General features: G+C 43.7%; 4 protein-coding genes across 5 annotated transcripts in view; 1 reads left to right on the top strand and 3 right to left on the bottom strand.

Moving 5' to 3' along the window:
• LOC126557838 (vacuolar protein sorting-associated protein 4) overlaps positions 1-26375 on the top strand; it is a 175222-nt gene that overhangs the window by 133300 nt on the left and 15547 nt on the right. The window lies entirely within an intron of this gene.
• Positions 2035-26375, bottom strand: part of LOC126567869 (prolyl endopeptidase FAP) — a 299756-nt gene continuing 275415 nt past the window's right edge. Inside the window, exons 2-15 of one of the 2 annotated variants that reach the window (XM_050224216.1) lie at positions 18687-18796; positions 17368-17482; positions 14692-14790; positions 14500-14603; positions 14318-14412; positions 13930-14222; positions 13672-13816; positions 13306-13594; positions 4263-5209; positions 3994-4185; positions 3859-3911; positions 2528-2635; positions 2259-2464; positions 2035-2179 (exon numbers count right to left, since the gene is read on the bottom strand). In XM_050224216.1, coding sequence (XP_050080173.1) covers positions 2045-2179; positions 2259-2464; positions 2528-2635; positions 3859-3911; positions 3994-4185; positions 4263-5209; positions 13306-13594; positions 13672-13816; positions 13930-14222; positions 14318-14412; positions 14500-14603; positions 14692-14790; positions 17368-17482; positions 18687-18749 — 2844 coding nt within the window. In that variant the 5' untranslated portion in view covers positions 18750-18796 and the 3' untranslated portion in view covers positions 2035-2044. Of the gene's footprint in view, positions 2180-2258; positions 2465-2527; positions 2636-3858; positions 3912-3993; positions 4186-4262; positions 5210-13305; positions 13595-13671; positions 13817-13929; positions 14223-14317; positions 14413-14499; positions 14604-14691; positions 14791-17367; positions 17483-18686; positions 18818-26375 lie in introns of those variants that run through there. The other variant, XM_050224206.1, reaches the window with a different exon arrangement.
• On the bottom strand, positions 23665-23837 carry LOC126561734 (NADH dehydrogenase [ubiquinone] 1 beta subcomplex subunit 1). The gene has a single exon (XM_050218045.1). The coding sequence runs from the start codon at positions 23830-23832 to the stop codon at positions 23665-23667; it is 168 nt and encodes a 55-aa protein (XP_050074002.1). The 5' UTR covers positions 23833-23837.
• LOC126563270 (uncharacterized) lies at positions 23883-25471 on the bottom strand. Its single transcript, XM_050219904.1, has 3 exons — positions 25414-25471; positions 24151-24274; positions 23883-24036 (listed from the first exon to the last, which is right to left on the bottom strand). The coding sequence occupies exons 1-3, from the start codon at positions 25469-25471 to the stop codon at positions 23883-23885; spliced, it is 336 nt and encodes a 111-aa protein (XP_050075861.1).

Below are 26375 nucleotides of genomic sequence, written 5' to 3'. Positions count from 1 at the left end.
AAGACACAAAGCGAGTAGAGAAACACACACATACGCACAACGCCATACCCACCAAAAAGGGTTTAACTTATGAGAGCAATGGAAACATAAGATTTCATATTTGCTACCCCGGGTCAGCGTTAGCGTTCTATATCTCCCCCACCCCGGGAGGGTTGGTGTCTAGGTGTGTTAATCGGGGCGTGTTAATTAATGTTGATAATTATTATTCTTTGCTTATCGTTTTAAACTAATTCTATGTCAGTCAAATTATTAGGCCGGGTGGTGCCCGCTAGCAGAAAACATAAAAAGGAAGAGGAATTATAGAGTAGTATAAAGGAAGGGCAAAAGGCCCCCAATTGCTTCTTTCCGTCCTTAGATAAAGGCGTTGAACCGAACTGATAGAAAAGACGGATCGGCAGAGATGTTTGTCTGTTGGACAAGTTTAGGAAACCGTTTATGGTGTGATCATCCTTACCTAACCCATGTGTAAAGAGAGATAATTTACTAGAAATTGCAAGCGAAATGAATTTCAAATTTTTGTTACAGGGGCAGGAGAAGAGTTTAAAGGAAAACAAAACAAAAATAACAATTACTATATTAATGTATGGAAAACAAAATCTATTTCTATTTTGTAAATGAATTGTCGACGAGTCTCTTACGTTTTTTTCTTCTTCTTTTAGTAATTTAGTAAAATTGCCAACGGCTGCGTGTGCGTGCCGTACGAACGGTGTGGAATGTAAAATAAAGATAGAGCAAACAGGAAAAGAGCTTAGGAAGCAAAAATCCCATCGATGTACCTCCAGCAAGTACGGTTGCGGCATGCGCTACCGTGTTAAGGCAAAGATTAAAAAGAAAACAAGTTTAAAACAACAACTTAAACCAACGCGCTCACATTGCAAGTCTCGTTGGCAACGCCAGATATAGAGAGGGCGCGCGAGGGGTCAGAACAAAATGGGATGTTGTTATTTAAGGCAAAATGGACTTTTAATGGTTGCGATGCAAGGAAGAAAATAGAAAGGATTGGATAACAAAAGAACAAAACAAATCCACACACTACTAGTGATTATTGTAAGCGAAGTAGCGGGCTGCATACAAACAAAAAAACCCAGCAGCAAACGAAGTTGCCGGTACCGCTCGGAGTGATTTTGACCTTTGTTAGTTAGATTAAAGAATTATTTAATAAAATAAAACACAAAAAATGTAAGAAACGAAACTACAACAAAACTGAGTGTTTTGCGATCATTATTTTTTTTTTGAAATTATTTTTATTAGTTGTGTGTTTCTCTGTCTCGACCCACTAAGTTCTCTCTCTCTCTTGTTTCGCTTTTCTTCTTTTATTTTCCAATTACGGGAAGATGCGGTTTTGTTTTCTCTTTGAAAGGTAACAAAAAGAGATTAAGAAGGGAATGTATTCAAAATTTTTTGTTTGTTTGGATATTTTCGTTTTCTTTCCGTTCGTGTCTACCTTCTTCGCTTGTTCCGTGTTTGGGTTTTTGTTGTCTTCGTTTTTTTTTGTGTTTTAAATCTATCGCACAATCAACACACATTCACAAACACGCACACCAGCACACCTGCACACAACTACACCCACATGCACACGCACACTAGTTTTAAAACATGCATTTCACATTTTCTTTTCTTGTTAAATGCTCTTCTTTAAGCGTAACGCGCCATTTGCGTACTCCGAAAGGTATGCAAAACACATTTTTTTTAATTTAAATTCTCTTATCCTGCTTGCGTGGTGGTGCGTGCGTACCTTGGTGTGTGTTCTGTGCGTGTGTACATAGTGTGCGTGTGTGTTATTGTTTTAAATTTGTTTATTTTTTTTGTTGCTTTGTTTGCCATTTAGTTTTGCTTTGTTTTTCGTACACCCACTTGTTATATGTATCTCCTTTACGCTTCTTTCTTACATTTTCTCTCTTTCTCCCTCTCTCACAATTTTATTACTTTTTTTTAATCAGTTAATTATCATTACTCTATCATTAATCAAACGTGTTTGGGTTGTTTTTGGGGTGGTTGAGGGGGGGGGGGGGGAGCTTTCGGTTTGCCTTTACCCTGGGAAGAACTACGTTTTAGACAGGAAGAATGCTGACGTCCAGTCCTGGTTATCGTTGCCGAAGTTCTCCTCAATGTACGTTTCGATCGTGTGGTACAGATGCTCGGACACGCTCCGATACTCGTGATCTTCGTCGACGTACATCTGCCAAACAAAACAAAAAAACCAATGTCGTTGTGCGTTAGTCACTTGTTGTGTCGAACGTAATGGCGGCAGTACTTACCTGATGCCGGAAGATAATACCCCGATTGACGAGCGAACGGGTGAGCAGTGCGGCATGCTGCTCGTGCACAACACAATCGGCCGTGCTGTGGATGAGCAGGAAGTTCTTGGACGCCAGGCTGGCGACCTTCGTCGACAGGTCCGACTCGATCAGTGACCGCTCGGTGTCGTCCTGCTGCAGCACGTACCGCTCGGTGAAGAAGGAATCTGCAAAGCAATTGTTTAGACAATTTGACATTTCTAGTAGAGGCTACTGTGCGGTTTACTTACTGTAGTAGCGGAACGATACGATTGGGGAGATGGCGGCAACACACTTCAGTACCTGGTTCGCATCGGTAGCAAGCATTTGCATCGCGATATATCCACCATAGCCCTTACCTGTGTAATGAGAGAGAAAATAATGAGTGATTCTTAAGTCAAGTGTCTTGGACTCCTAGATACAGATGATGTAATGACTGAGAGTACAATAGAGCAAACGTTTTCAAATTTATGTCCAGAAAGATTTTCGATATTTATTCCGGTGTTCTCATTCTCCATAAAACTCTTACAGATGTCCGACATACAACCCTTAGAGGCCTTGATCTGCCATTTCTGACTCCCTGAATATCTTCTGTTACATACACTGACATGTAACAATACCGCACTGATATGGGAATCGATTCGACTCCTCTTGAAGGATATTATAGACTCTACTTCGACTCAATACGTCCACGGAGTACAGAACCAAATATCTTAGCTTGGGTATACGGGTAAACCCAATCCCTTGGAAAAATGTTTAAAATGAGCGCGGGGTGAGGGGTGATCTAACTAGCGTGTGTGTCCTTGCGTCCTATAGGACTTTCATCAATTAGCATACGTAGGCCCTCCGACGAGAGGCCTTGCAAGCCACCCCCAATACAATTGCAATGGAAGGACGACAATAAATTTCGTATCGGGTACAACTCGGGAACTCGGGAAGGTTTCAGCAATATCTGAATCTGCGTTAATTCTGAATTGAGTAGGAAACGTATGATAACAATTGGTTCCGAATAAGAAATCGGGAGGATTTCAATCAGAAGTGAAAGTTCAAAAGATAAATGAGTTGAAAGAACGGAGACAAACATCAAACCAAAACATCTAAATCATACTAAGTGTTCCTCGGAAGATCAGAAAGGTAAGCACGAGAATTAAGTGTACCTTCCTTAGAAGACGCGAGATTGGATATGTCAAAGACATCGGCATCCCGTCTACTGACAATTTTGTGCGTTGTTTTCGTAAATGATAGAGGCAAGAAATAGTAGAACACAGTTGAGGACTTATCTTTATGTCCAGTACTCCACTCTCAACCTCTCTGAGAGGTACTAGACTGGACTAGAGAGGTCATAGCTCACGGTGTACTAGACATTCTCTAATGTGTAGTGTAGTGCACGAGTCCTTCACGATCTTATAAGATTTCTTCTTAGGGAGACTTTTGCTGCAAACAAAATGGCGCATGAAAGACTCTACATTTGATTCTACTAGCCACATCGTAATACAGGAAACATTAATTCTTTATATATCGCACACAAGTTAGAGAGGCTTTAACTTTATTGGTTAAAGCTAGTGTCCAGACAGCTACATACCATAAACACAGATGCGATTAGGATCCACTAACTTCAAATTATCCCGCAAATACCTAGTAGACAGCAAGAGAGAGAGAGAGACATTATGTTGGTTAGTTCTTAAGTTCTCAACACCTAAACAACAGCACTACTTACATCAGCACAGCCAACTGATCCTCGACCTCGATACCAACGCGGCCACGAATTTGCGTTTTTAACGATTCGCCCTGAAATCCGGACCCCCTCGCATCGATCTGCGCAATAATGTACGACTGGTGGCTGCTGAGGTACCAATTCCAGTCGACACTGTACTCCTCCGACACTAGCTGCCGTTCCGGACCAGCCTCACTGTAGGAACAAACCCATCATATCAGGTCAAACAGATCAGCCCAACCCACCGAAACGTTCGTCCCCATTGAACTTACATGTGCAATATTAGCGGCAGCTGCAGATCGTCATCCTCCTTCACGCCGGGCGGCAGAAACAGCTTTACCTGCGCGTTAAAATCGTACTTGATCTGAACGCTGAACGTCATTATCTGCGGCTTGGCAAGCTGGACCAGTTGTTCGCGCAGCTCGTTACCATCGTTCAGTACGCGCACCTTCCGCTCCGAGCCGGCCTCCACCAGGTACGTGGACGGTGACTCCGGTCCGAGACATTCCTGCACGAAGTACGTGTAGTCGTCGTTGAACGAGACGCGATTAAACAGACAGTTGTTGGGCCGTTTGGCCGATGGGTCCGAACCGCCGTCACCGTCGCTACCGTCCGACGGGCCCCGTCCACAAGTCACACAGTACGGGACCGCCGATCCGAACGGGCGCAGCAGCAGTACATCGCTCGCATTGTGTCCCGGCCGGTTACTGTCCGCGACAGAGTCGAAAGCTGTGCCAGACCCGCCCGATGTACCACTGCTGCCACCCGTCATCGATGCCATCTGCTCCAGCCCGAGCGGTATTTTGTAAAGATGGCGCTGGCCCGGCTTATGGTACGGGGCTGCCATGAAGTAAACGAGTCCGCGTCGCTCATCGTACCCAACGATTTCCGTCACCTCGAACTGGCCCATCGTGAGGGTGATGGTGCGCTTGGTACCAAGCAGAACCAGCACGAGATGGCGATAGTAGCCATGCGAACCGTCACGCACATTCAACCGCTTCAGCATGTAAAGATGGCGGGGCATCGTCGGTGGTGGCGGTGTGGTCGGTGGTGGTGGTGGTGGTGCTGTCGTTGTAGACGTCGTTACAGGTGTTGCTGCTGGTGCAGGCTGAGGTGCATCGGCAGCGAAACTGTCCAGGGCTGATGTTGGACGCCGTATGAAGAGTGGTGTTTCGCCAATTAAGACCCACGAGTTGGCGACCGCCTTTTCTTGGAATATCTTGAAGGAGACAATTGAAAGAAGGAAGAAAAACAAGAAGCTTGATTACACTTTTTTAAAAAATTGGAAGAAATTTGTTCCCAAAACAATTTAAAAGCTTTGAGGAAAAGCTGTTCAATATCGTTGCTGCCTTTAACAACTGCACAAATTTCTTCTTGTCACCAGTCAGACTTTGAGAAGAGGAAGTTCAAGTTGCTGGCCCAAGTTCCTAGGCGTACATCGAGATTATTCAGGATCTGCTTGATTGGTTATAAAGCTGCTGCTCACTAACACATGAGAGGTGAGGCCTTCCGGAAGCTCCTGTGTCGCTCACCGAGGGCGAACAACTTAAAGAGTGCGAAGAGCTACCTGCGTACTAGCTCCAAGATGGCGAAAAGTTACCTGAAGGCGAAGAAAGAAGAGCTGGAAGAGTTTGACGAGCTACTAAGGGTGAAAGTGAGCGTGACATACTGTTTTTTTGGTCATATTTAACAAAATACTAATCGAAATATTATGTTTTGTATGACAATACGTCAGCAAGCCGTAATTCTATGAATTTAATACATTTCCTCATCATTCCCCGCTGACCATTAGCCCCATTTACAACAACACACAAATACCCAACGCACGGACTGCCGACATACTCGGCGTAACCTTCGACACCCGTCTTTGCTTAATTCCTCACTCTAACAGGGTTAAGAAGGAAGCAAACAACCAGTTGAACCTGTTCCGGATGCTCGGAACCGGCAAAGCTCGGGCCTCCCGTATAACACAAAACCGCATCATCAGTGCCTGGCTCCTACCCAAAACCTTCGAGAAGATAGTAGCACCTATTCACCACACAGCCATCCGCTATGCCACTGGTGCATTTGTCACCAGTCCGATCAACTCCCTCCTCTGCGAAAGCGGCCTCATTCCTATGGAACATATCATCACCAACCGACTGGTGGAAACTGCAGCTCGGATCCTTGAGAAAGTACTCGACGCAACTGCACTTATCACCAAAGCAAACACAGAACTAAAAACACCGATCATCCAATCTATCCGCCGGGGAATTCGTCCCTGCTATTTCCGCACACCTGCCATAGACTGGGAACTTAAAAGCTCTCTCCGGGGAACCGGAAAAAGTAGCCACATTGCCAATAGCACCTTTACTCACTTAATTCAGACTAAATACAAACATTTTCTTCATATCTTTACAGACGGCTCCGTTCATCTGGACTCAGCCGTCTGTCGGATCCACTCCACCAAGGACAACTGCGCCAGCAAACTTCCTAACTACACCTACATCTTTTCCGCCGACGCAATAGCAATTTAACTAGCCGCCGACGAAGGACTGCCCTGTAACACGGCACCTGCAAAGACCCCCACATCCAGCTCCTAGACTCCATACCTGCATCCCCGATAATCGTTTTCAGTTGGATTCCGGGTCACTTCGGAATCAACGGAAACGAGAAACACAACACCCTTTCACGCCGTGATGCCACCCACTTCACCAACATCATCATCTCCCAACACTGGAACACAACGTAGACCTCAGCAATAAACTCCGTCCTATCAAGCACAACACCGCTTCATGGGAAGATACCGAATCCAGCCACATCCAACGAGTCCTTTCCCGCCTTCGTATAGGTCATACCCGCCTTACACACTCCTACCTCCTCCATCCAGTCCTCCACTCTGCAGTTTCTGTGGTGTTGACATCACCGTCCGCCATATCCTCACCGATTGCCATGGATACATGACACACCGAGCAGCCTGCCAGCTAGAAACTGATTTCACGACAATCCTATCACCCGAAAAACTTCAGCAGAACCGCCTCATCAGATTTTTACGCAACAGTAATTTATGCAAAGAAATTTAAGCAATAGTTTACCATAATATTTAAGCCACATATACGATAGTTTTGTATTAGATCAAACCATTTTTTTATACAGTAGGTTTTTTTTATACAGTAGAGAGGCGAATATAGTCTCTAAAATTCAAAGCCTCTATAAATTAACGAAAAAAAAAAATTCGCCCCATTCCAGGCAACCGGCTACACGGGTAGCCAAACCGATTTGTAATGCTTTTTTCTCCGGTTCTATGAATCAGATTTACTTGAAATTCGCTTTATGTGAGCAAATTGCAACTATTTTTATATGTAATTTTTCTAAAAAATTTCTAAATTGCTTAAACCTGTTTTTCGGAATTATTTTTCCTATATCCCCATAACAGGCAACCAGACTACACGGGTAGCCAGCAACTTTGGAGGCTTATAACTTTTTTAAGCGTAATTTAATTGTGGTGCTATTTTCTAATGAAAATTATATTAACTTCTCTTCTTTCTATTGCTACAAATATGAAAACTCTACTCTTAGTCGTTTTCAAGTTATGAATGTTTTAAAAATGACATTTTTTTTGTTTCCCAAAAATGAAAAACTTTTAAAAATAGTTTTTTAAAGTGCTTTGCAAAATTTTCACAATCAAACGCTTCGCAATTTTCAAAATTTAATTAGCTGTAAATAAAATGTTACGGTTGATAATTTTTTTCAATAAAAACTGCTACTAAACAGCCGTTACCGTTATTTATACATTTAATTATTCATTTTGTAGAAAATAGTTGGACTTTTTCTTGTTTTGCAGGACGGAGGTCTTTGGTAACGGTTTTTATTCAAATTAATATAAATAAACTGTGGTCAATTTTCTTTATGTATTTAAATATTTTTTTTCATTTTATTGGCAAAAAACTAGCCAACTTTTAAATTCCATGACATGGAATTTGCCTAGAATTGAGGCAACAAATTTAATTTAAAAGAAAGAAGAAGCGTTAATTAAACTTTTACCAAAATTATTTTTTGCATTAATATTGGATTAGATATAAAAATAGTTGTAAGTCCCGGGACACGGTTTAATTGCACCGTGAACTACTCATGAGAATTTCCTCAGATCGAACAGCTATCAAACAGCTCAAAAGCTTTAAAATTACCGGCTTACTCGGGGGGAAAATTTACGAATTATACCGTTTTACTTTCAGAACAGTCTGCCATTTCGTTGGAAACGTAGTTCACTGTAAAAATGTTGTTGCTGGCTTCGATGCTAGTGCATAACGCGGGCTGTAGCCACAGAGGTTCTGTTCAATATAGCCTTGGAAAAGTGTCATACGAAGCGCGGGGCTAGACAACGATATCCGTGGCACGATTCTCTACCGGTCTCTTCAATTTCTTGGCTTCGCGGATGACATTGACATCGTTGGCAAGACGACAGCGAAGGTGTGTGAGGCGTACACCCGACTGATACGTGAAGCACCAAGAATTGGAATGATGATCAATGCGACGAAGACGAAATACCTGCTTGCCGGAGGCTCTGATCGTGATAGAGCCCGAGTGGGAAGCAGCGAGTTAGTCGATGGTGACAACCTCGAGGTAGTAGAGGAGTTCTGCTATCTTGGAGACTGTCGTAACTTCGGATAACGATGTCAGCAGCGAAATCCGGAGACGTTACTACGGCCTTCATCGTCTTCTGAGATGCAGAAGACTTCGAGACCCCACGAAATGTGAGATATATCGCACACTGATTCGTCCGGTGGTCCTATTTGGCCACGAGTCTTGGACCATCCGAGTGGAGGATCCAAACGTTCTTGAGGGTTGCATCCTCCGGACTATCGTTGAAGGTGTGTTCGAGCATGGAGTGTGGAGAAGAAGGATGAACCATGAGATGTTATGAGGATGCCCGGACTCATGCCCCACCAAGAAGGTATTCGTCAGCGACCCCCAGTTCGGCACGAGGCGTCGGGGAGCACAGCGAGTTCGTTGACTGGATCAGGTGAAGGGAGACCTGTCGGAGATCAGGTGCCTACGTGGATAGGAAGCTGCAGCCAGGAATCGAGTTTCCTGGAGTTCTATTGTTGACCGGACCATGTCACGACGACGTGCGCTTTAAAAAGAGCAGTCCAACATGAGTGAGTGAGTGCGAGAGCCACAGAGGTAGAAACACATTCATGTTTGTGGCAAAACCAGAAACTGGTGCTTAAAAATCTGCAGCGTCGCAACAATGTGTGGGAAGGCGTAGCAAAGCAAAAAATTTATGTGGAAGGTGATTGGGATTTAGTCCCACTAATAATAAATTGAATATGATGGTTATATGTGTTAAATTTATTTCAGTTACGAAGGCTCTCGGCACAACCACAAGCAAAGGAAAATTATGAACAAGAGTGGTGATGCTGCATCGGACTCAGAAGATATCGATGACACGGAATTCTTCGAGATAGGAACTGCAGTTCCGATGCGAGGTGAAGAAAATGCAGCGGAAATGACGATCATTCCAACATTTTCACGCGCAGTGCATATTTGTATGCAGCTGGCCCAGCTCGGAAGCTGGACGGAAACGAAAGCATCCAGAAAACAATGCCGCTGGGTTCGTAATTTGTAATTTAAAATTCTGAATGTACTGCACGGAGCATGGAAAGGTATAGAAGGAAATTTATTTATTTATAATTAATTATGACGGTCCAGTGCCGTATTGTTGATAGAAGGAAATAATAACGTTTAAAAATGCATTTTTTGTTATTTGTATTGATTTGTGTCCAGAATGTAAACAAAAATTTTGCCAACATATGCAGAGTTAAAAAGTACTTTAATAGTATCACGTATTTGTGGCACGACCTCGGTGTTGTAGAAGTTTCGAGAGGAGTCATATTGAATTCGTGTCTTCGCCATTCTCCTTCAAAAAGGTACTTTTCTTGATTGCAGTGGTCAACAGTGGTTGATTTCCAATCGAAAGATTGTGAAGGGCGCATCATGCCAACACTGTTTTCGATGCAGTGGATGAACTATGCCGAAGCGGTTGACTTTGACGCAGCCATTTTCGTGTTAATATCCCAAATATCCATTTTCTATACAGCGGCGAGTTCTGCTGAGGCCACAGTTACTATAGTAGACTATAGTAAGCGGAGTTGAGTTTGATGGTACATATGGCGTCATAATGCGACAACATAGAGGAATTGCATTATCGCCAGCAAACTACCCTCAACCTGCTTCCTCAAACCCCTCGACTCCACAAGCATGAATGTCGTTGCTATCGTCGTTGGTTGTTTCACAGCCCATCCCTTTCTAGGACTTAGTCGTTTTCAGTTTGTGTATTTGTGTCCGTATTTTTCATCCATAATTACTGTAAATTCCATCTTTTTAGATACAAAATCAATCGGAAGCTATCGGAGGACTAAATATTGGGATGAAGATTTCTCGTAAAATTGCAGGTAAATCAAGTGAAAACAGTCTATTTGGTGACGACTGATTAACAGTGGTTCGTGTGTCTTTCACTTTCAGGAATTCTTCTACTACAGCACTGAAATCCTAGTGCCTACTTCCGAATATTGTCCTGAATGTAGAATAAAAACATCAGCGGAAAGCAACTCGAAACAATGGGGTAAGGAAATGGACTGTGAAGAAAAGCAGGTGAACACCGGATGGATGGCCATTTCTCTAGGCCATCTGCTATTGAGCACCACTTGCTCCTTAACACGTTGACTGCCAAGCAATTTTGAGTGAAATTCTTCGTGAGTGTTACTATCACCCACGAAATGGGTGATGTGGCAGTCAACGTGTTAAAATGCGGGTGTTTCACTCATACAAAGATGTTGCAACAATGCAAGCTGGGTATTTGAAACCTGCAACAGTAGTATCCACTGGAATCTGTAGCTAAGCATTATAAATTTTTCACTCACATGCCAACATCACTCGGGAGTAAAACTTTTTATAGTTGTAGAATAAACTACCGGAATTAGGAGGACACACAACTGGGAAGATTCCATCGATAATTACAGGGTGTGCGGGCTAAATTTGACACCTGGCCTTTGGGTTTATTTCTCAGGGTTGAGTTGACGTATCGAAATGATCGAATTCGATTGCTAAAAGTTGTGCGAACAAGTGTAAAAAATGTCTAGTTCCGTAAATATGTGGAACCTGTCCGAATTGTACAAACGCGTAACGTGTGTTATGATGGTTCGTGCCGGCCATACGAATGCCGAAATTCGGATGGCGGCGATGTGTTTGCTGAACACCGTAAAAACAATACGCGTACTGCTCGAGGAGTGTGGTGAAGACGTAGATAGTATTATTGTTCGCAAACAGCATAGCAGGCGGTCGGATTGTGTGCGGACCGACGCGTTCCTGGCCGGATTGCAGCAGCGGGCGACGGCCGATCCCGGCGTCGGCATCCGGGCCCTGGCGCGAGACGTTGGCGTAGCCCCGAGCACCGTCAAGGTGGCGTTAAATGAGGACCTGCGGTACGCGTCGTACAAGCGACGTAGGGGACAGCTCATAACAGCAAAAACGCGCGAAAAGCGGCTTGCCAACGCTAAGCGCTTGCTGAGTTGGCTAAAGCACCCGGCGCAGCCAGGCACGTTGTGGTTCTTCTCTGACGAGTAGAACTTTTGTCAAGACCACAAGCACAACGTGCAGAACAACCGCTGGCTCGCTTACTGTGCTGCTGATGTGCCCCGTGTGCCGCAGACGAAGTTTCCTCAGACGGTGATGCGGGGTGACGGTGATGCAGGGCCTGCGGCTGAATGCTGACGGGTACATTGACCTGCTGGCCACCGTGGTGAAGCCGTGGATTGAGACGGTGGCCAATGGGCGGCCGTACGTTTGGCAGCAGGATTCTGCACCATGCCAAACGGCCGTAAAAACACGCCAATGGCTCACTGCCAATTTCGACCGATACACCAGCACCGACGTTTGGCCACCCAGCTCCCCTGACCTTAATTCTATGGATTACTTTGTGTGGGGCACAGTTGAGCGGGACACCAACAGGGCGTCCTGCAATACCAAAGCGGAGCTGGTGGCCAGAATAAAGGCCGTGTTTGCGGCCATCCCCAGAGACATGGTTGCCCGGGCTTGCGCGCGGTTCCGGAAGCGGGTGCAGGCGGCCATGGACGCGGAGGGGGGGGGGGGTGTACTTCGAATAAAAAATGCGGCAAACATGGTAAGCTAAACTTTGTAGAATTTTTTTTTAATTATCAACATAAATTTGATAAAAATTCCTTTCCTATTCCCTCACAAACTGTCAAATTTATCTCGAACACCCTGTATAACCGTTGGCAACTTTGAATCAATTTTCTAATCTTCCATATACGTTTTCTAACTAATGCTCGATATTTTTTTTAAGTTTCTTTGAAGAACTCGCTATTTTTTGCCTCCCACACAATGGCAAAAAAAGAAATAATTATTTACCTTTGACCAACTGCTTGGTTTCGCTCCGTTTGGAGTGGCAATCTCAAACTGACAAACATTCACCGCGCGATTTCACGTTCACTCGATCGCTAAATCAACCCTTAGGGCGAAGAGCTACTTTTTCAAAATAGTAAAGCGCGCTCAGAGTCCTCAGTTTATCGAGCTCAGACCACCCGGTAGCTTTCGAACTAATAAGATTTACGACTCCCTAACAGTCCGGACTTGGAATTACTCAATTGGGGCGTCCCATCTTCTTCTTTTGCTTGGCTTAATGATCTCTAAGGACATGCTGGCCATCGAAATGGCTTACTAGACTTGGTGAGTCATGTAGTAGGTGTTCAGTAGTTGGATAGTCAATCCTCACTACGGGGGGAACGGTCCGGATGGGATTTGAACCCCGGTCCTGCCGTTTGAAGACCGGTGCCGATGTCGCCTCCACCACCGGGACGCTCCTCTGGATTCCGGAGACTCTGATGACTATTAGAGTACGCGCGACAGTAGTTTAGGAAGGTCTGTATCTCTATGAAGCTCGTCAAACTTCGTGAGTCATGTTGAGGTACTTTTTAGATGTAATTCTGAACCTGCTTCTTAACCGAGCCACGGAGGAAATGCCACGTTAATCTAGTCTAGTAAAGACAGTCAAAAAATGAGTCATACTAAAAATAAATAAATAAAAACATAACTATGGGCACTTCACGAAAATCTTGAAAATTTTAAAATTTAGCAAAATACAGAGTAATTTCAATTGAAAGGACCTTACGTAAACAAAATCATGCGCAAAACTTCATTGTATCGCACAACGTTTTATGAAGTACTGGGCGCCTCCATCCCAGTTTTCGCTGGATATATTTTGTATTTAATGATTGATTGTTGTTGATTTCACTACCATTGCAACAAAACACTTACCTCGACACAGGTAAACGTTGGTGCCCGACAGAGCAGTACGTGTGATACGCTCTGATTGCGGCTAGCATACGTCACCGACAGTTCCGTCGACGAGAGCCAGCTCAGCCCACCGACGTAGCTGTCGGTCGCCCGTATATAGGCCGGTACGTTGACCGGTTTCGGGAAGATGTACTTCAGCACGCCCAGATGCACCACGTACACCGTCACGTTCGGGTTCGCCGAATGTACCTTCGGGTAGCGGAGGCTATGTATCTTAGGATACTGCTGTCCATCACCGTACCAGAGATACCTACAGAGGAGGGCGGAAGACCAGTGGAAGTGAAGTCAGAAAGAAAACGACGATAGGTAAATCAGCAGCATACTTACTGATACTCCTGCACGCTGGATAGGTTGAAGGACAGAAAGGATAGATACTGGCCGTCGGGTGAGAAGAGTAGTGACGGTCCCTTTAGCTCGAGCACGTTCGAGTAGAGCCAATCGGGCACACCGTTCAGTACTGGGCCGTCCCGTCCTGGTGGAAAAGGTGTGCGAAGGCATGAGTGAGGCTTCACCAGTAGACAGATAGCTCACGTCCAAGACTAGAATCAAGGCTTTTTTTTCACCCCACCCCCTGCGATAACTCACCGCTGGTGGTGATGCGACAGATAAGATCGTATTGCACGCGCGGTTTATAGTAAATGTCACCCTGATGCACGTACGCAATGCCCTGGGAGGATGTGCCGGTGCTAGGTCCCGACGAACCGGACGACGAGGACGAGCCAGACGATTGATGTGAGGCCGTCTTATCGCCACCGAAACTGGATCCGTTCGTGGCTACCGGTGCCCACAGGACGTGCTGTAGTTGTGGTGCCGTCGTGTCCAATTCCTTCGCCGACAGCGAGAACACGTTCGACGAGGTTAGGTCGTAGACGTAGTAGCTGCAACAGCAAGGCACGTGCAAAGAAAAAAAATTCAAACAATTTATTTAAATTTTACCATTCCAACTACGAGCTAACGTTGAGATGTGTCGTACCTGCGGTTGTACCGCTGCGTGTTACCGTTCGAGGCGTACAGCAGTACAAAGTTCCTGTCCGGTGACACATCGTAGCTGTCAACGTTGAGCTGCCGCTAGTGGGTAGAAGTGGGAAACGGGAGGTTAGAAACGTTTGGCCATTCTCCAGCATGGAGCCACACATCGAAACGGGCGTAACTTACGAAGGTGGCATTGTTCATGAGAACCTCGAACCGGAAACCACCGTCGTGGGTGATTTGCAGCGCCGTTAGCCCACCTTCCGAGTTGATGAACACATACTCGTACCCTGTGCCGGACGGGAAGAAGCGAGCAAGGGCGTGAGAAGTGGCTGGGCCACACGCTTACCACAAATGCTCGAGAGCACCAACACTTACGATTGATCCAGGAACCGTTCTGCGTGTTCCACTCATACCGGCCCGATTTGATATCGTACAGCGATATGCGACGTCCGTGTAGCTTCGAGCTTTCGATTTCTACGGAAAATGGCGGTTCGGGTTAGAGCAAAGATGAGAAACGGAACGGTTGAAGCGATAAAAGCGAACGAAGAAAACCCAAAACAGAACAACACATACTCTTTGATATGGAACAAAAAAAAAATACTTGAAAATAAAGTGAGGAAAAAAACACACACCCACATCAAAGGCAAGATACACCAGCACACCAACAAAACATTACAAACAAAGATTTTAAAAAGTGAAAGCTTATATGTGTGTGTGTGTGCGGTTGAATGTGACAAAAGAAATTAAAGGATACTGTTTAGAGAAGGTAACGAACATAGTGAGCGATAGTAACAGAGAGAGAGAGAGAGAGAGAGAGAGAGATATAGAACATCCACACACATACTTCAATGTACCATTAGCGATAGTTTAGCATTACTTAAGTATCCGATTCACGTCTAACCGTAGGTCACCAATACTACTAATCGACACGATACGAACGAGCAGTGACACAAACACTATAGCAAGGACTAGCTAGGGATCAAACTACTACTAATTCTTGTGCTGCTGGTATATCTGTCACATTTGACAGCTAAGTAGTATTGACATTTCGGATAAGCTCAGTCGTATTGAGAATTCTTGGTGATCGCATTTTTCAAGTCGTCCAAAACTCTAAATTGAAAATTGATGAATTCCTTTCAGACCCTGTACCTGAACCCTTAAGCAACGAACTAAAATTAGCAAGGCTGGTCTGGTGGGTTGGTCATGGCATTAGAATAGCACCGGAACAGCTTCGGTCCAAAAAAAGTTAAGATATTACGTTGTCAAACGACGGCAATAGGCTGTGAGTGGTTTGAAGGATTTTTTGCGACAGGTTCGCAATTACAGCGCGAGTTAGTTGAGTTAAATTCTAGAAAATGGCCTAGAGGCAAAATCATTCTAATAATTGTTCTTTATCTGACATTCCAATCACTTATCCTTGATGCAGGAAACTGCATCCTAACTTATGAAGCTGTTGGTATAACCAAATCTTTCCGATCAAATTACAGATGGTTGGAGCTTAGACTTGGAACTCCAAGCTTAGCGCTTTATTCATTTTCTTCCAGAGCTCAGATTTTCCTTCGATACCCAAGTCAATGCTTCCATCTAGTCCATCGAAGTAAAAAGAGACATTCCTTCCAGATACGTAAAGTCGACAGCGACTAGAGAGACCCCCTTTGCGAGGGTTAGATTTCTATATACCCCAACGTTCTTGACAGGGAGATACTATCGCAGTGTCATGAAAGACCAACTAGGCGATTGAAAGTTCCTAAGCTGTATTATTGTTCAGCGTAAACTTTCTCGAATCAAATGCTAAACCAACAAATACGAAACAATGCATCAAAGTTTGCAATTAGAAACCGTAACGCGTAATTATTCCCTATCGAAATTACCAGCCCAAACAAACAGCTCATGGGATTAATTCAGCTCCAACTAGAAAGCCTTTCAACAAAGCTCACTCATTAAGGGTGTGCGTTCGTTCCATTTTTAGCAACACTACAGCAAACATTTAAGCGGAATGGAACGCGCGTGTAGATAATTGTAATGACGTCAGGGTAGTGGCGGGAGGAGGGGAGTAGTGGAATTTAATTTAGAGCCTGGCACACCTCGGATACGTTGAGCGGTGGTAGCAACCTTAATTTACATTTCCAACAGTCTGATATGAGCATTCGAAACGCGACACTCAGCTAATACGATGCTACACAACCACAACAACACACAGCCAGCTACAGACACGCAGAAAGTTTGCACTACATTTGGGGCTTAGCATCCTGATGGCTGGCAAAGGTAAGAGTGAAGCAAACAAGCGACAAAACACCGAGCGGCATTAAATGGGATGAGAGTGTTTTTGTTTTTTTTTTTTTACTCGCCAAGGACCTCAAAAAAGATGCATGCCAAGAGACTAGAAGCTACTTAAGTACAAAAAAAAACACACACACACACACACAAAGACATGCGTTTTTCGTGGCAACCAGTGTCGATTGGGAAGAATAGGTCGCTTTCCTATTGCATTCTCACTGTAGTAAAATTGTAGCTGTGTGTGTGTGTGTGTGTGTGTGTGTGTGTATGTGTGTGCAAGGTATGTGGATCTGTATCTGTAGCTATTCGTTCTTGTAATTCTTGCAAAAAAAAACAAAACAAAAAAAAGAAGATGAAGTGGGGGGAAGACAGAGAAGGGAATGTATGTGTGTATGTGTATGTGTGTGTGTGATGGGGGTTGAATTGTACAGTGACAACAAAGGGTTCCTCTTTTACAATGACAAAACAAATGTACGACACAATTATATTTTGAAGAAAACGTGTCAAAAAAAAACAGAGTGAAACAGATATACAAAAAAAGAGACAAGAAATGGAGATGAAAAATGAAACACACAAATAGAGAGAGATAGGGAGACAGACAGCAAGAGCGACAGAAAAGACATAGAAGTGGTTGGATTTGTTTACTGGCGGTTAGTAGTGTTAGTAGATTATTATTATGTGTACCAAAAGAACAAACAAAAACCAAGACCCAACCAAAATCCAAAGCGAAACGATAGCATGAAAGTACGTTTTTTTTTTTTCAAATAAATGCACCTGGTGATAGAAGTAGAATGGAAAACACAATTAGCCCCAATACGGCAGCAATCACTAAAAGCGCAATAAAAATTCCTCTCCAATTTCTTTTTTCCGAGGAAGAGACAGTTAATTCCTATGCAGAAGAATAAAAGCGAAAATAGAGAGAGAGAGAGAGAGAGAGAGAAGAGTTTTGGGTTGAGAAAATAAGAAGGAAGAAGTTAGTATACAAATAGAAATAGAGAGAGAGAGAGAGAGAGAGAGAGAGAGAGAGAGAAGAGCGATCAGTTTTCCTGCGATACTATTTTTTTTTGTTTGCTTCTTCTTTTCGTTGTTATTATTTTTAGATGTTCGTTTTGTTATCGGTGTGGAAAATATTGTTTGTTTTATTTTATTTTAGAGTTATTTGCGTATTTTACTAGTGTTACTATTTCAGTATGTGTGTACGTCATCTTTTGCATCATGTGTTTCATATGTTTTCATTTGTGGCTAGGATGTCATTGGATAGAAGTGGTGGAAAAATTGGGGTTAGGAGAGCACAAGCACACACACACACGCGCGCGCGCGCGCTTTTCTATTGGTTGTAGGGTAATGTAACGTTCTGACGCTCCCCGAACGTGTCCTAATCCCTCATTACAGAGACATTTATTACACTCGGCAATGTTCGATGTGTGTGTGTGCGTGTTTTAAGCCATTTTTTTTGCGAAATGTGTATGGAATGAGGTTAGGAGGATGTATTTTTCGCTTTGTACGTGTATCGGTATCGTTTCGATTGTTATTGTGTGGCGGACAAAGAGCGAAAGAAGAAGCGCTTCTAACGAGCCACGCACAGCAGCATCACGAGATACTCACTAGAGAAAGTAGGGTTAGGATTTGTTTTGGGAGGGCGTAGAGAAGGTTAGGCTAGGTTAGGTTAGGTGGCACTAGAGAATTAGCACAGGTTGAAGCGTAAAAAGGAACTGGATAGGCAGCAGTAAGAAGTGGGAGTCGCTGCAGGTTAATGGACCACTCTTCCGAACCTCCTGCGTGTTTTTGGTTCCAAAGAGAGCGAGAGAAATGGGGAGGGGGGGAGAGAGAGGGGGAGGGATGATAGCGTGCAAAAAGGTGGAGGAAGAAACTTTGGAGTTGATTGGATCAGCTCAGAATAGTCCAGTTGAGGGACCGGTGAAGCTCGGATTAGGGTCTTTTCTTTCCAATCCGCTTGCGATACCTCAGAAAGTTCTGAGAAGGTGGACATACGGGGGAAGGTGGGTGAGGGGACGGTTTCGGGTGGAATGGAGTTAGCGGGCACTAAACGAGAGTGAACGAGAGTTTGTTTTTTTTTTTGTGTTGCACTTCACCTCGAACTGCGAGTCCTTCTTGTTCCGAACGGTCGCATGGCCCGTACTCTGGACGGTGTTCATCTTCGTTGTCCTTGGATGATGACTCCGGCTAGTTCGTCGAAGGTGTCCTAATACCCGCGCCCAAGGACACCCCTTAGCGAGCGTGTTGGTTGGTGGGTTTTGTCGCGGACCGGTCGGCTCTTCCCGTGCTCGGTCTTTGGCGGCTGGAGGCTTTGATTGGATGTCAGCGGTGAGTCCTGCCTTAAGGTGTTTGATTGATTGCACACGCTGCGGAAGCGCCGTTTCACATACACACACACACACACACCCACAAATAGACACACGTAAACAGAGCAGCCTCCTTTTCTAAGTAGTCCCGTTGTAACTACCACTCGACGTACTTCGCGGGCTTGCAGGAGTGCATGAGGGCTCCACAGTGACACTTACATCCGAGGATCGGGGAATCGAATATCTATACCTCCTCAGTGTTGCTTCAATTGCTTCTTATTGCCTGCATCCTTCGAGCAAACACTTGAACGCAAAAAAAAACCCTTTTTGCTGTGTCAGGTCGAGGCAGATTGGTGACAGGAAGAGGCCAGTGGCGAGCGAGCCACCCATGCAGAGGAATCACACACAAACACACCTACACCACCATTACACTCAAAAAAACGCTCAATTTCCACACAATCTCGCACACTGTGAAGCACGCAGACGTATTGGCACACACAGGAAGCCCCAAGCGCAGCAGCAGACTCCAGCGGCCAACACTACCGACCCGGAGCACATACTGCAGTAGCACACCGTGCGGGGGGGGTGGGTGATTTTTTTTTAATTCTTTTTGTTATTGGCCGTAAGTCCACAAACACCAACCCCGCGCCCTCTGTTCGGTCAACCCCTTTACCACCTGCCTGTTCCCTTTTCCCTCGCAGCACACACGGGAACACACAGCGAACACGGTACCGCGTACGAACGGTGTGTGCATGAATGAATGAATGAATTTTGTGACACCGACCGAAGTATGCCAACAGATCGTTTGGCGTGCTGTGCGAGCGACATTCCAGTGTGTCCTGCAGCAAAGCTCTCCTGCTCCAGCTTTGACCCTTATTGTCTTTCTCTCTCTCTCTCCTTCTCTCTCTCTCTCGATGAGAAGAACGCTCCAAGGTTTCCGCTCTACAACTCTTTCGTATTTGACGGTTTTTTTTTGTCGTATTCAATAAGGACATCAAGGGATGTTGTTTGGTATGTTTATTATTTTTCTCTCTCTCTCTCGCCTCTCTCCGTCCGTTTTCTCATCAACTCTCATGCACGTTAATTCTGCATGAAACTTCGCTCATCAAGGATCAAGCACAAGGACATACGGTGTGCAGTTTTTCAATCTCCCCGTACTATAGCGCATTCGGCCAGAGTAGAGAGAAAAATAAACAAGAACTTCTTGACCACGCGCTCATGCGTACTGGCATCGTGGGTGTTGTTTTACATTACCCTGTCCTTTCGGGTGCCCTTACTGTTACGGTCCCACGGTTGGAGTGCGTGCTGCCATCGTCAATTGCTACTGGTTGGCTGTTCTAAATAATACCAGTTACTGCTTATGCATAGCACCGTGCAACCTACTTCCTTAGTAATCTTAATCCTTAGTTCGGCCTCGATACGAAAGCGCTTACCAAGCAAGGTTTTTTCTTTATATTAGGATGTACTGCATCAGACGCGGATTTAGCGCATTCTGAGACCCTCAGCGGAAATGGGGCTTGGGACCCCTTCATGGAGGGCCCTGTAGTTCTGCATCCTGTGATCGGGGGGCCAGTGGCGAATTAATGCTGTTTGAAGGCCTTTGGCACAATAGATATCGGGGCCCATCTCTATTGAAATTAAAAGTGTTGAACAGGAGAGGCCTTAACCTAAGATGAGGTCAAAATTTTATCTACCAAAACAAGCTACTTTTGAGGTTCAAATGGACAAAGCTGGCGGAGCCAGTCTTCATACGGCAGGACCGGGGATCAAATCCGATTTGGACCGTCCCCCTGTAGTAAGGACTAATTATCCGACTACGTGGTATCGGCAGTTTAGAAAGCCATTTCGATGGCCGACATGACCTTAGAGGTCATTACGCCAAGAAGAAGAAGAAGAATACAATTAATAATTAATATAATAAATCATACAAAACTTGATTTTGTAAATAATTGTAAAAGAAGTCTAGTAAAATATAAAACTCAACTAAATTTAACAAATTTCAAAAAAAATAATCTCGCCATCCCAAATAGCCAAATAATCTTAAGCAGCCAAATGTAGCATGCTAAAGATCGCTGCTCTAATACGCATTTTGCAGTAGATAAGCAGCGCCAAAGTTCGTCGCACTTTTAACCGGCTCCTAAGCAGCCTCCGTACGTCAAATTCTAAAAGAAAATTTTTATGCCCATTTAAATTTCTAGCAAGACAGAAAAAACATGTGGTCCTTGTCTGACTTGTGGTTTCATGCTTGTGGTTGTGTTGTTATATGTGCAGCTGATGAGCTTACTTAGGACAGTTTGTTATGTAGTAGGCATGATTTTTAGCAGTGGTAGTCTTGTGTGTATGAAGGTTTTATTCGGTATGTCTGATTTATTGAGAATCGAACTGCAGTTTTCCTGTTTAACAGAGTGCTACGTTGTCAATGATACCTCTTTATCTGTTGTTGGACAGTGTGCAACAAGCACAGAAGAAACTACTCTAGCTCCAAGCAAGAAATACAAAGGATGTGTGAAGTTTTACTTTCTTTTTAATTGTTTTGAGGGGACAATCTTTCCATAAATGAGCTGAACGGCCAGAACCGGATGAAAGATGGGGGCGATCAAAATAGGCCCCAGCTAGAAGTAGCAAATATCACACTTAATTAAAATCTGATCAATTAGCCCTCCTCCCCCTTTCGCAGCCTACAAGGCGCCCACCTACTCAGCTTAACGTTGTAATTCGCCACCGAGCAGAGATGTAAATCATATTCATTTGATAGAATGTGCAAACAATGTTGATGGGAGAAGAAGGAGGAGGAGGAGGGGGAGGGGGAGGGGGAGGGGGAGGGGGAGGGGGAGGGGGAGGGGGAGGGGGAGGGGGAGGGGGAGGGGGAGGGGGATGGGGAGGGGGAGGGGGAGGTGGGGGAACGGGGGTTGGTTAGGAAAATGTTGCAACCATTCGACAAGGCACCTTCGGCTTGGTCTTTTTTACGACGGAACACTTGAAGGTCGCTCATTTCGTTAATGAGTAAACCCGTCTCTGATTGTGAATTTTTATATGTGCTGTTGCATCTGAATATTTGTGGTTAGCACTAGTTGAAGACACGAAAAATTCAGAACATATTGATCAAAACTGTTGAATAAAAAATAAACATATTTTATTCGTAAGGAACGGCCTGATTGCATTGCTAAATATAAATTCTATGTTATGTTATTATTTTCCAACATAATCTATAATTTAGTTTTTATCTGTAAAAATATTCGACATTTCCTAAGCCGTTTTTCTCCATTGAACAACCAAAAAGTTCCGTAAAGTACCATGTGCTGCTTAAGAAGCCTCACAGTTCCATGAAGTACCATGCTTTGTTTATAAACAAGCTTCATAGTTCCATCGGGTTCCACGCTCTTTTTAACAAGCTTCAAAGTTCAACCGTAGTTCGATTTTTCCTTAAGCAGCCTACAAACAGCTAGAGGGTTCGATTTATTTGTTTTTGACTGTTTGGGAAAGCACGAGGTTTGGAAAATACCACGATTTAGTGTAACACATAAACTTTCGAATGCTGTAGAAATTAGCTGCGAATGTGCGCCGATTTCAAAAGTTATTGTAGTTTGTCTACTTTAACTTCTACATCATTATAAATACTAGGCATCTTCATGGAAGGGATTGATTTTTAAACAGCAGTGACCTTTCACACTTACCTTACCAGCAGGTGGCAAGAGGGGGAGGATACTGTAAACATTTAGACATTAGAGAAGAATAATTGTATCTATTGTATACCCGGATATTAATCGCTGCTGTAACCTGCCTTTCAATTGTTACATTCGGGCAGTTAATGTATTGGAAATCATGGTTAGCTTGAAATGAGATGCTCTGCGCTCTGAGATCCGTTGCAAACCCGAGCCACGGTAACAACCATTGGACACCTCTTAGCCTTTTAGGATTTACCTTCCTGAAGCGAACCTGTTGGATATGTTGATCAGTTTATTTATTTTCCCTCCGTTCTTCTTTGGATATTGCCAATGAGTTTACTTCTTTATCATAAATTTATGTTAACTATAGAAATAGTATAGAAAATAATTCAAAAATTACACACGTCTTTAAACTGCTATTTTATAAAAAAGACTGCTATTGTTATTGAAAATATATTGCTTCTTCTGGGCTAAACGACCTTCTAAGGTCACGCCGGTCATGGAATGGGTTACTACTTTAGTTGATTCCATTCGTTAGTAGTTCTTTCATTAGCATTCCCGTGAAAAATAAACGACAACTCGCTCTATTTGGGTCCGATCAGGGCGTGCAGCATACCGTTCGACAGTATTTCGGTCGCGCATCTTTTTTTTAGAACACCCCAACTCAATTCCATCACCCCCGCGCTTGGGTAGGGCCGCTATAAGCAAACTGAACTGGGGGCCTTATACGAGGCAACTTACTAGGCCCTAGATGTATCATAGACGAGACTGGTGCTGCTCATGGGTTAATCATTCTAAGACTAAAGCGGTTCTATAACCAACGAGACAATCCTGGAAGCCGCCTACTCAGCCCATTGCTTATTCCGCCATTGCTTTAAAACAGCACATATGTTATACTTATATTCCTGCACGCCGAATGTATGTTAAATTCTCATATAATTAACCTTAAAAGAAGCACTACGCATCTTGCTTTAAGCATTCACATCATAAGTGTATTTCGATTCACTCTCCTTCTCCTTTACAAACACTAAACGAGCAGCCGCTTCTACCGGCCGTGCCGAAAATGTACTGACTGGCGATTCATCCTGTCCCACGACGACGTCCTAAGGCCATGATGGCTTTTCGCCCTCCTTCAGCGTGCGGCCGTACAGTGCACTCTTGTCGCGGAACATCGTCATCCGTTCCGTTTCCTTGCAGTCCAGGAACCAGCCGATGCCGAACCCGAACATCGGCACCACACTCCACAGATACTGACGGGTCAGTCCGAACATCGTTTGCGCTTGATAGTGGGGGGGGGGGGGGGAGTTTGAGAGTATCCGGGTTACGCTTGTTGGGTTTGCTGTTGGCCGTGCTCCAGCCGAGCCTTCTTCCACTGCCGAGTGTAGTTGTAGTCGGCCGCAATCGAGCCAAACGCTAGCGCTGGAAAGAGAATCACGACTTTGTAGCGTTGCCAAAAGCTGCGAATCATTGGCCGGCTGGTGATGGACGCGCGTTGATTGAAGATAATGGACAGGAGAAGATGAGGGAACAGAAAAGCAATTGCACAATAATTAAGTTTTGCATCAAGTTGAGGCACAAATTTTCCTTACCGCTTTCCAGAGTTGCACAGAATTATGTAAGTGTCAAATGGGTGAGGTGACGTTTCTAGCGGGTTTGTTGTTGTTTTTCGTTTAGACAGCTGGGTTGAGGTTTGCGCAATGGGAAATAAAGACACTTTTGCAATGAAATCTTCGATTTATTTTTCGATTTCGATCGATTTTTGTGAATTTGTATCATCCTTAAAATGGCAAAATCAAAATAAAAACAGTAAAGCTATTGTGTAAAATTTATTTTGAGAAGTTTAATGTAAAACGCGAAATTTCGTCCGTCGACCGTCCGTACATATCAACGACAGAGCACCGTTCAAAATGGCAAAGAACGCTTCCGCTGAACATCAAAAAATCCTATTTTTAAGCATTTAACAATTATTCCACTCATAAATAGTGCACAAAAATACTTGTTACATACATTTTGCGTACGTAACTTATGGTAATTTTGGTAATAAAAGGATTTCGCTTCCTGACAAATGCGGCATAACGGTGTCAGCCGTCACAATTGTAAGCCAAAATCCCAGATGTAAACATAATCCCCTAGCGGCCTTTGCCTATCCTTGATCATTGCTGTTATCAACGTTTATTGAAAGCTTGTTTGGTATGATGTTTGAACTATGAATGCCAGGTATTCCAAAACTATTTTTTTCAATCGAAACTTAAACTCTTTACATATTACATCTGCACTGACTGGTACAGGTAGAAAATTGGCAATGCCGAAGAATGAGCTTGAAGTTGAATATATTTTACTTGAACTAGATAAAACCTTTTTTGCTCTTTGAAAAATATGCCAATAAAGTGTCAGAAAAGTGTTCTATTATGGACCAATACAACAATAACAATAGAATAAATTTGCTATCTTAACTCTGTAGAAATTGTATAAATTTCTACCCAAAGGGGTTTTCTTACGGTGTGTGTACGTTAATGCAATCGTAACGTAGATTTTTGTCACGCACGGTAGCTCTTATTATATGTTTAACCTGTGTTCGACGTATTGAGTAAAATGTTGAGAGTGGCTTATAGATTGTTTCGTTAATATGTTTGTTATTTGAACTAAAATTTTCATTTTTGCGAAATTTCAAGCTTCCATTTCACTGTAAGATTTGTAATTGTTGTTTCCTATGATTACAATACCCATTCCTAAAGTCATGAAGCAATCGTGATTTCGAATCCGGTTCACGAATAAGTTGCTCATTTTTGTGCATTCCCATCATTGCATCCCTTTTTGTTTCATTATGCTCCGTGCTCTTCATAATGTCATACCTCTGCCGAACCAAGCCGACGAGCCGAAGCCACGAAGGTTTTGACACAGTAATAACATTATGAAGAGTGCAGAGCATTATGAAACAAAAGAGGATGCAATCATGCTGCTCACACAGAAATAAAGATATGTTGATCTCCTCCCTCTTTTCGATGTATCGTCTTCTTCACAGTTGGTTCAACGAGGTTAGGAATAGGTATTGTAATTGTTTGACGACCTTATCAATGACCTTAATATTCCCTTTACAAGAACAAGACTTATCATCTGTTTACTTATGGTTTTTGATTGATCATGAGCTTATCACTGGCTGTTTAATTCCCTTTGGTTAGAAATTGATGACCAACAAATGCTTTTTATTAAATAGCATCTAAACGGTTGGTCGAATTACTGTGATTTTAGAATTATAGGAAACTCTTCTCGGCCTGTTCAGGGTGCATTAGCATCCTCCAGTGGCACAGACCTCTACTACCTCAGGATCGTAGTCGTCACCTGGTTCCGATGCAAAGCTAACAGGTTATTTGTATGATTATAAAAATAATCATTTAACAAGTAAACGAATAATTAACCTTTTTGGGGATAGGACAGGCAAAAAGAAAAACATTAAAAAAACACTCTAGGGATTTTGTTTTTGGAATGGATTTTTTAATTGATGTTCAGCTTTGCTAAAATGGACTCCCGAATACGCCCGATCCCGCTTTCGATTCCGTTTTGAGTGGATTATTCTCCTACAGGACTAAGGAAGAAAGCAAGCAGGCCTTCGCCTTCATACTGCAGGCGCTCATTGCAAGGGGGTAAATGAGAATTATGGTAGTGTGCGTAGACTTCGGCAAAACTTCGGAGTGTTACTTGGGATTTCGACTAACGTCGTCTATCCCGATCTAATGAAAACAAACACCAAATACGTACGCAAAGCGATATACAGACAACAGTCGTGAAGCAATAGAAATCGGCAGCAGAAATTCCG

This window comes from Anopheles maculipalpis, chromosome X, assembly GCF_943734695.1.
Source record: "Anopheles maculipalpis chromosome X, idAnoMacuDA_375_x, whole genome shotgun sequence".
In the NCBI taxonomy this organism is placed as follows: domain Eukaryota; kingdom Metazoa; phylum Arthropoda; class Insecta; order Diptera; family Culicidae; genus Anopheles; species Anopheles maculipalpis.
This window is presented reverse-complemented; position numbering and strand designations above follow the sequence as displayed.

Bases quoted from the DNA above. Each gene is read 5' to 3' on its own strand.
- LOC126561734 (XM_050218045.1), bottom strand. From the start codon at position 23,832: ATGTTCGGACTGACCCGTCAGTATCTGTGGAGTGTGGTGCCGATGTTC.
- LOC126563270 (XM_050219904.1), bottom strand. From the start codon at position 25,471: ATGTTATTACTGTGTCAAAACCTTCGTGGCTTCGGCTCGTCGGCTTGG. The intron at 24,275-25,413 runs GTATGACATTAT...TCATTGCAAAAG, and splicing joins GTCGGCTTGGTTCGGCAGAG to TGTCTTTATTTCCCATTGCG. The intron at 24,037-24,150 runs GTAAGGAAAATT...GTCCATCACCAG, and splicing joins CTGTGCAACTCTGGAAAGCG to CCGGCCAATGATTCGCAGCT.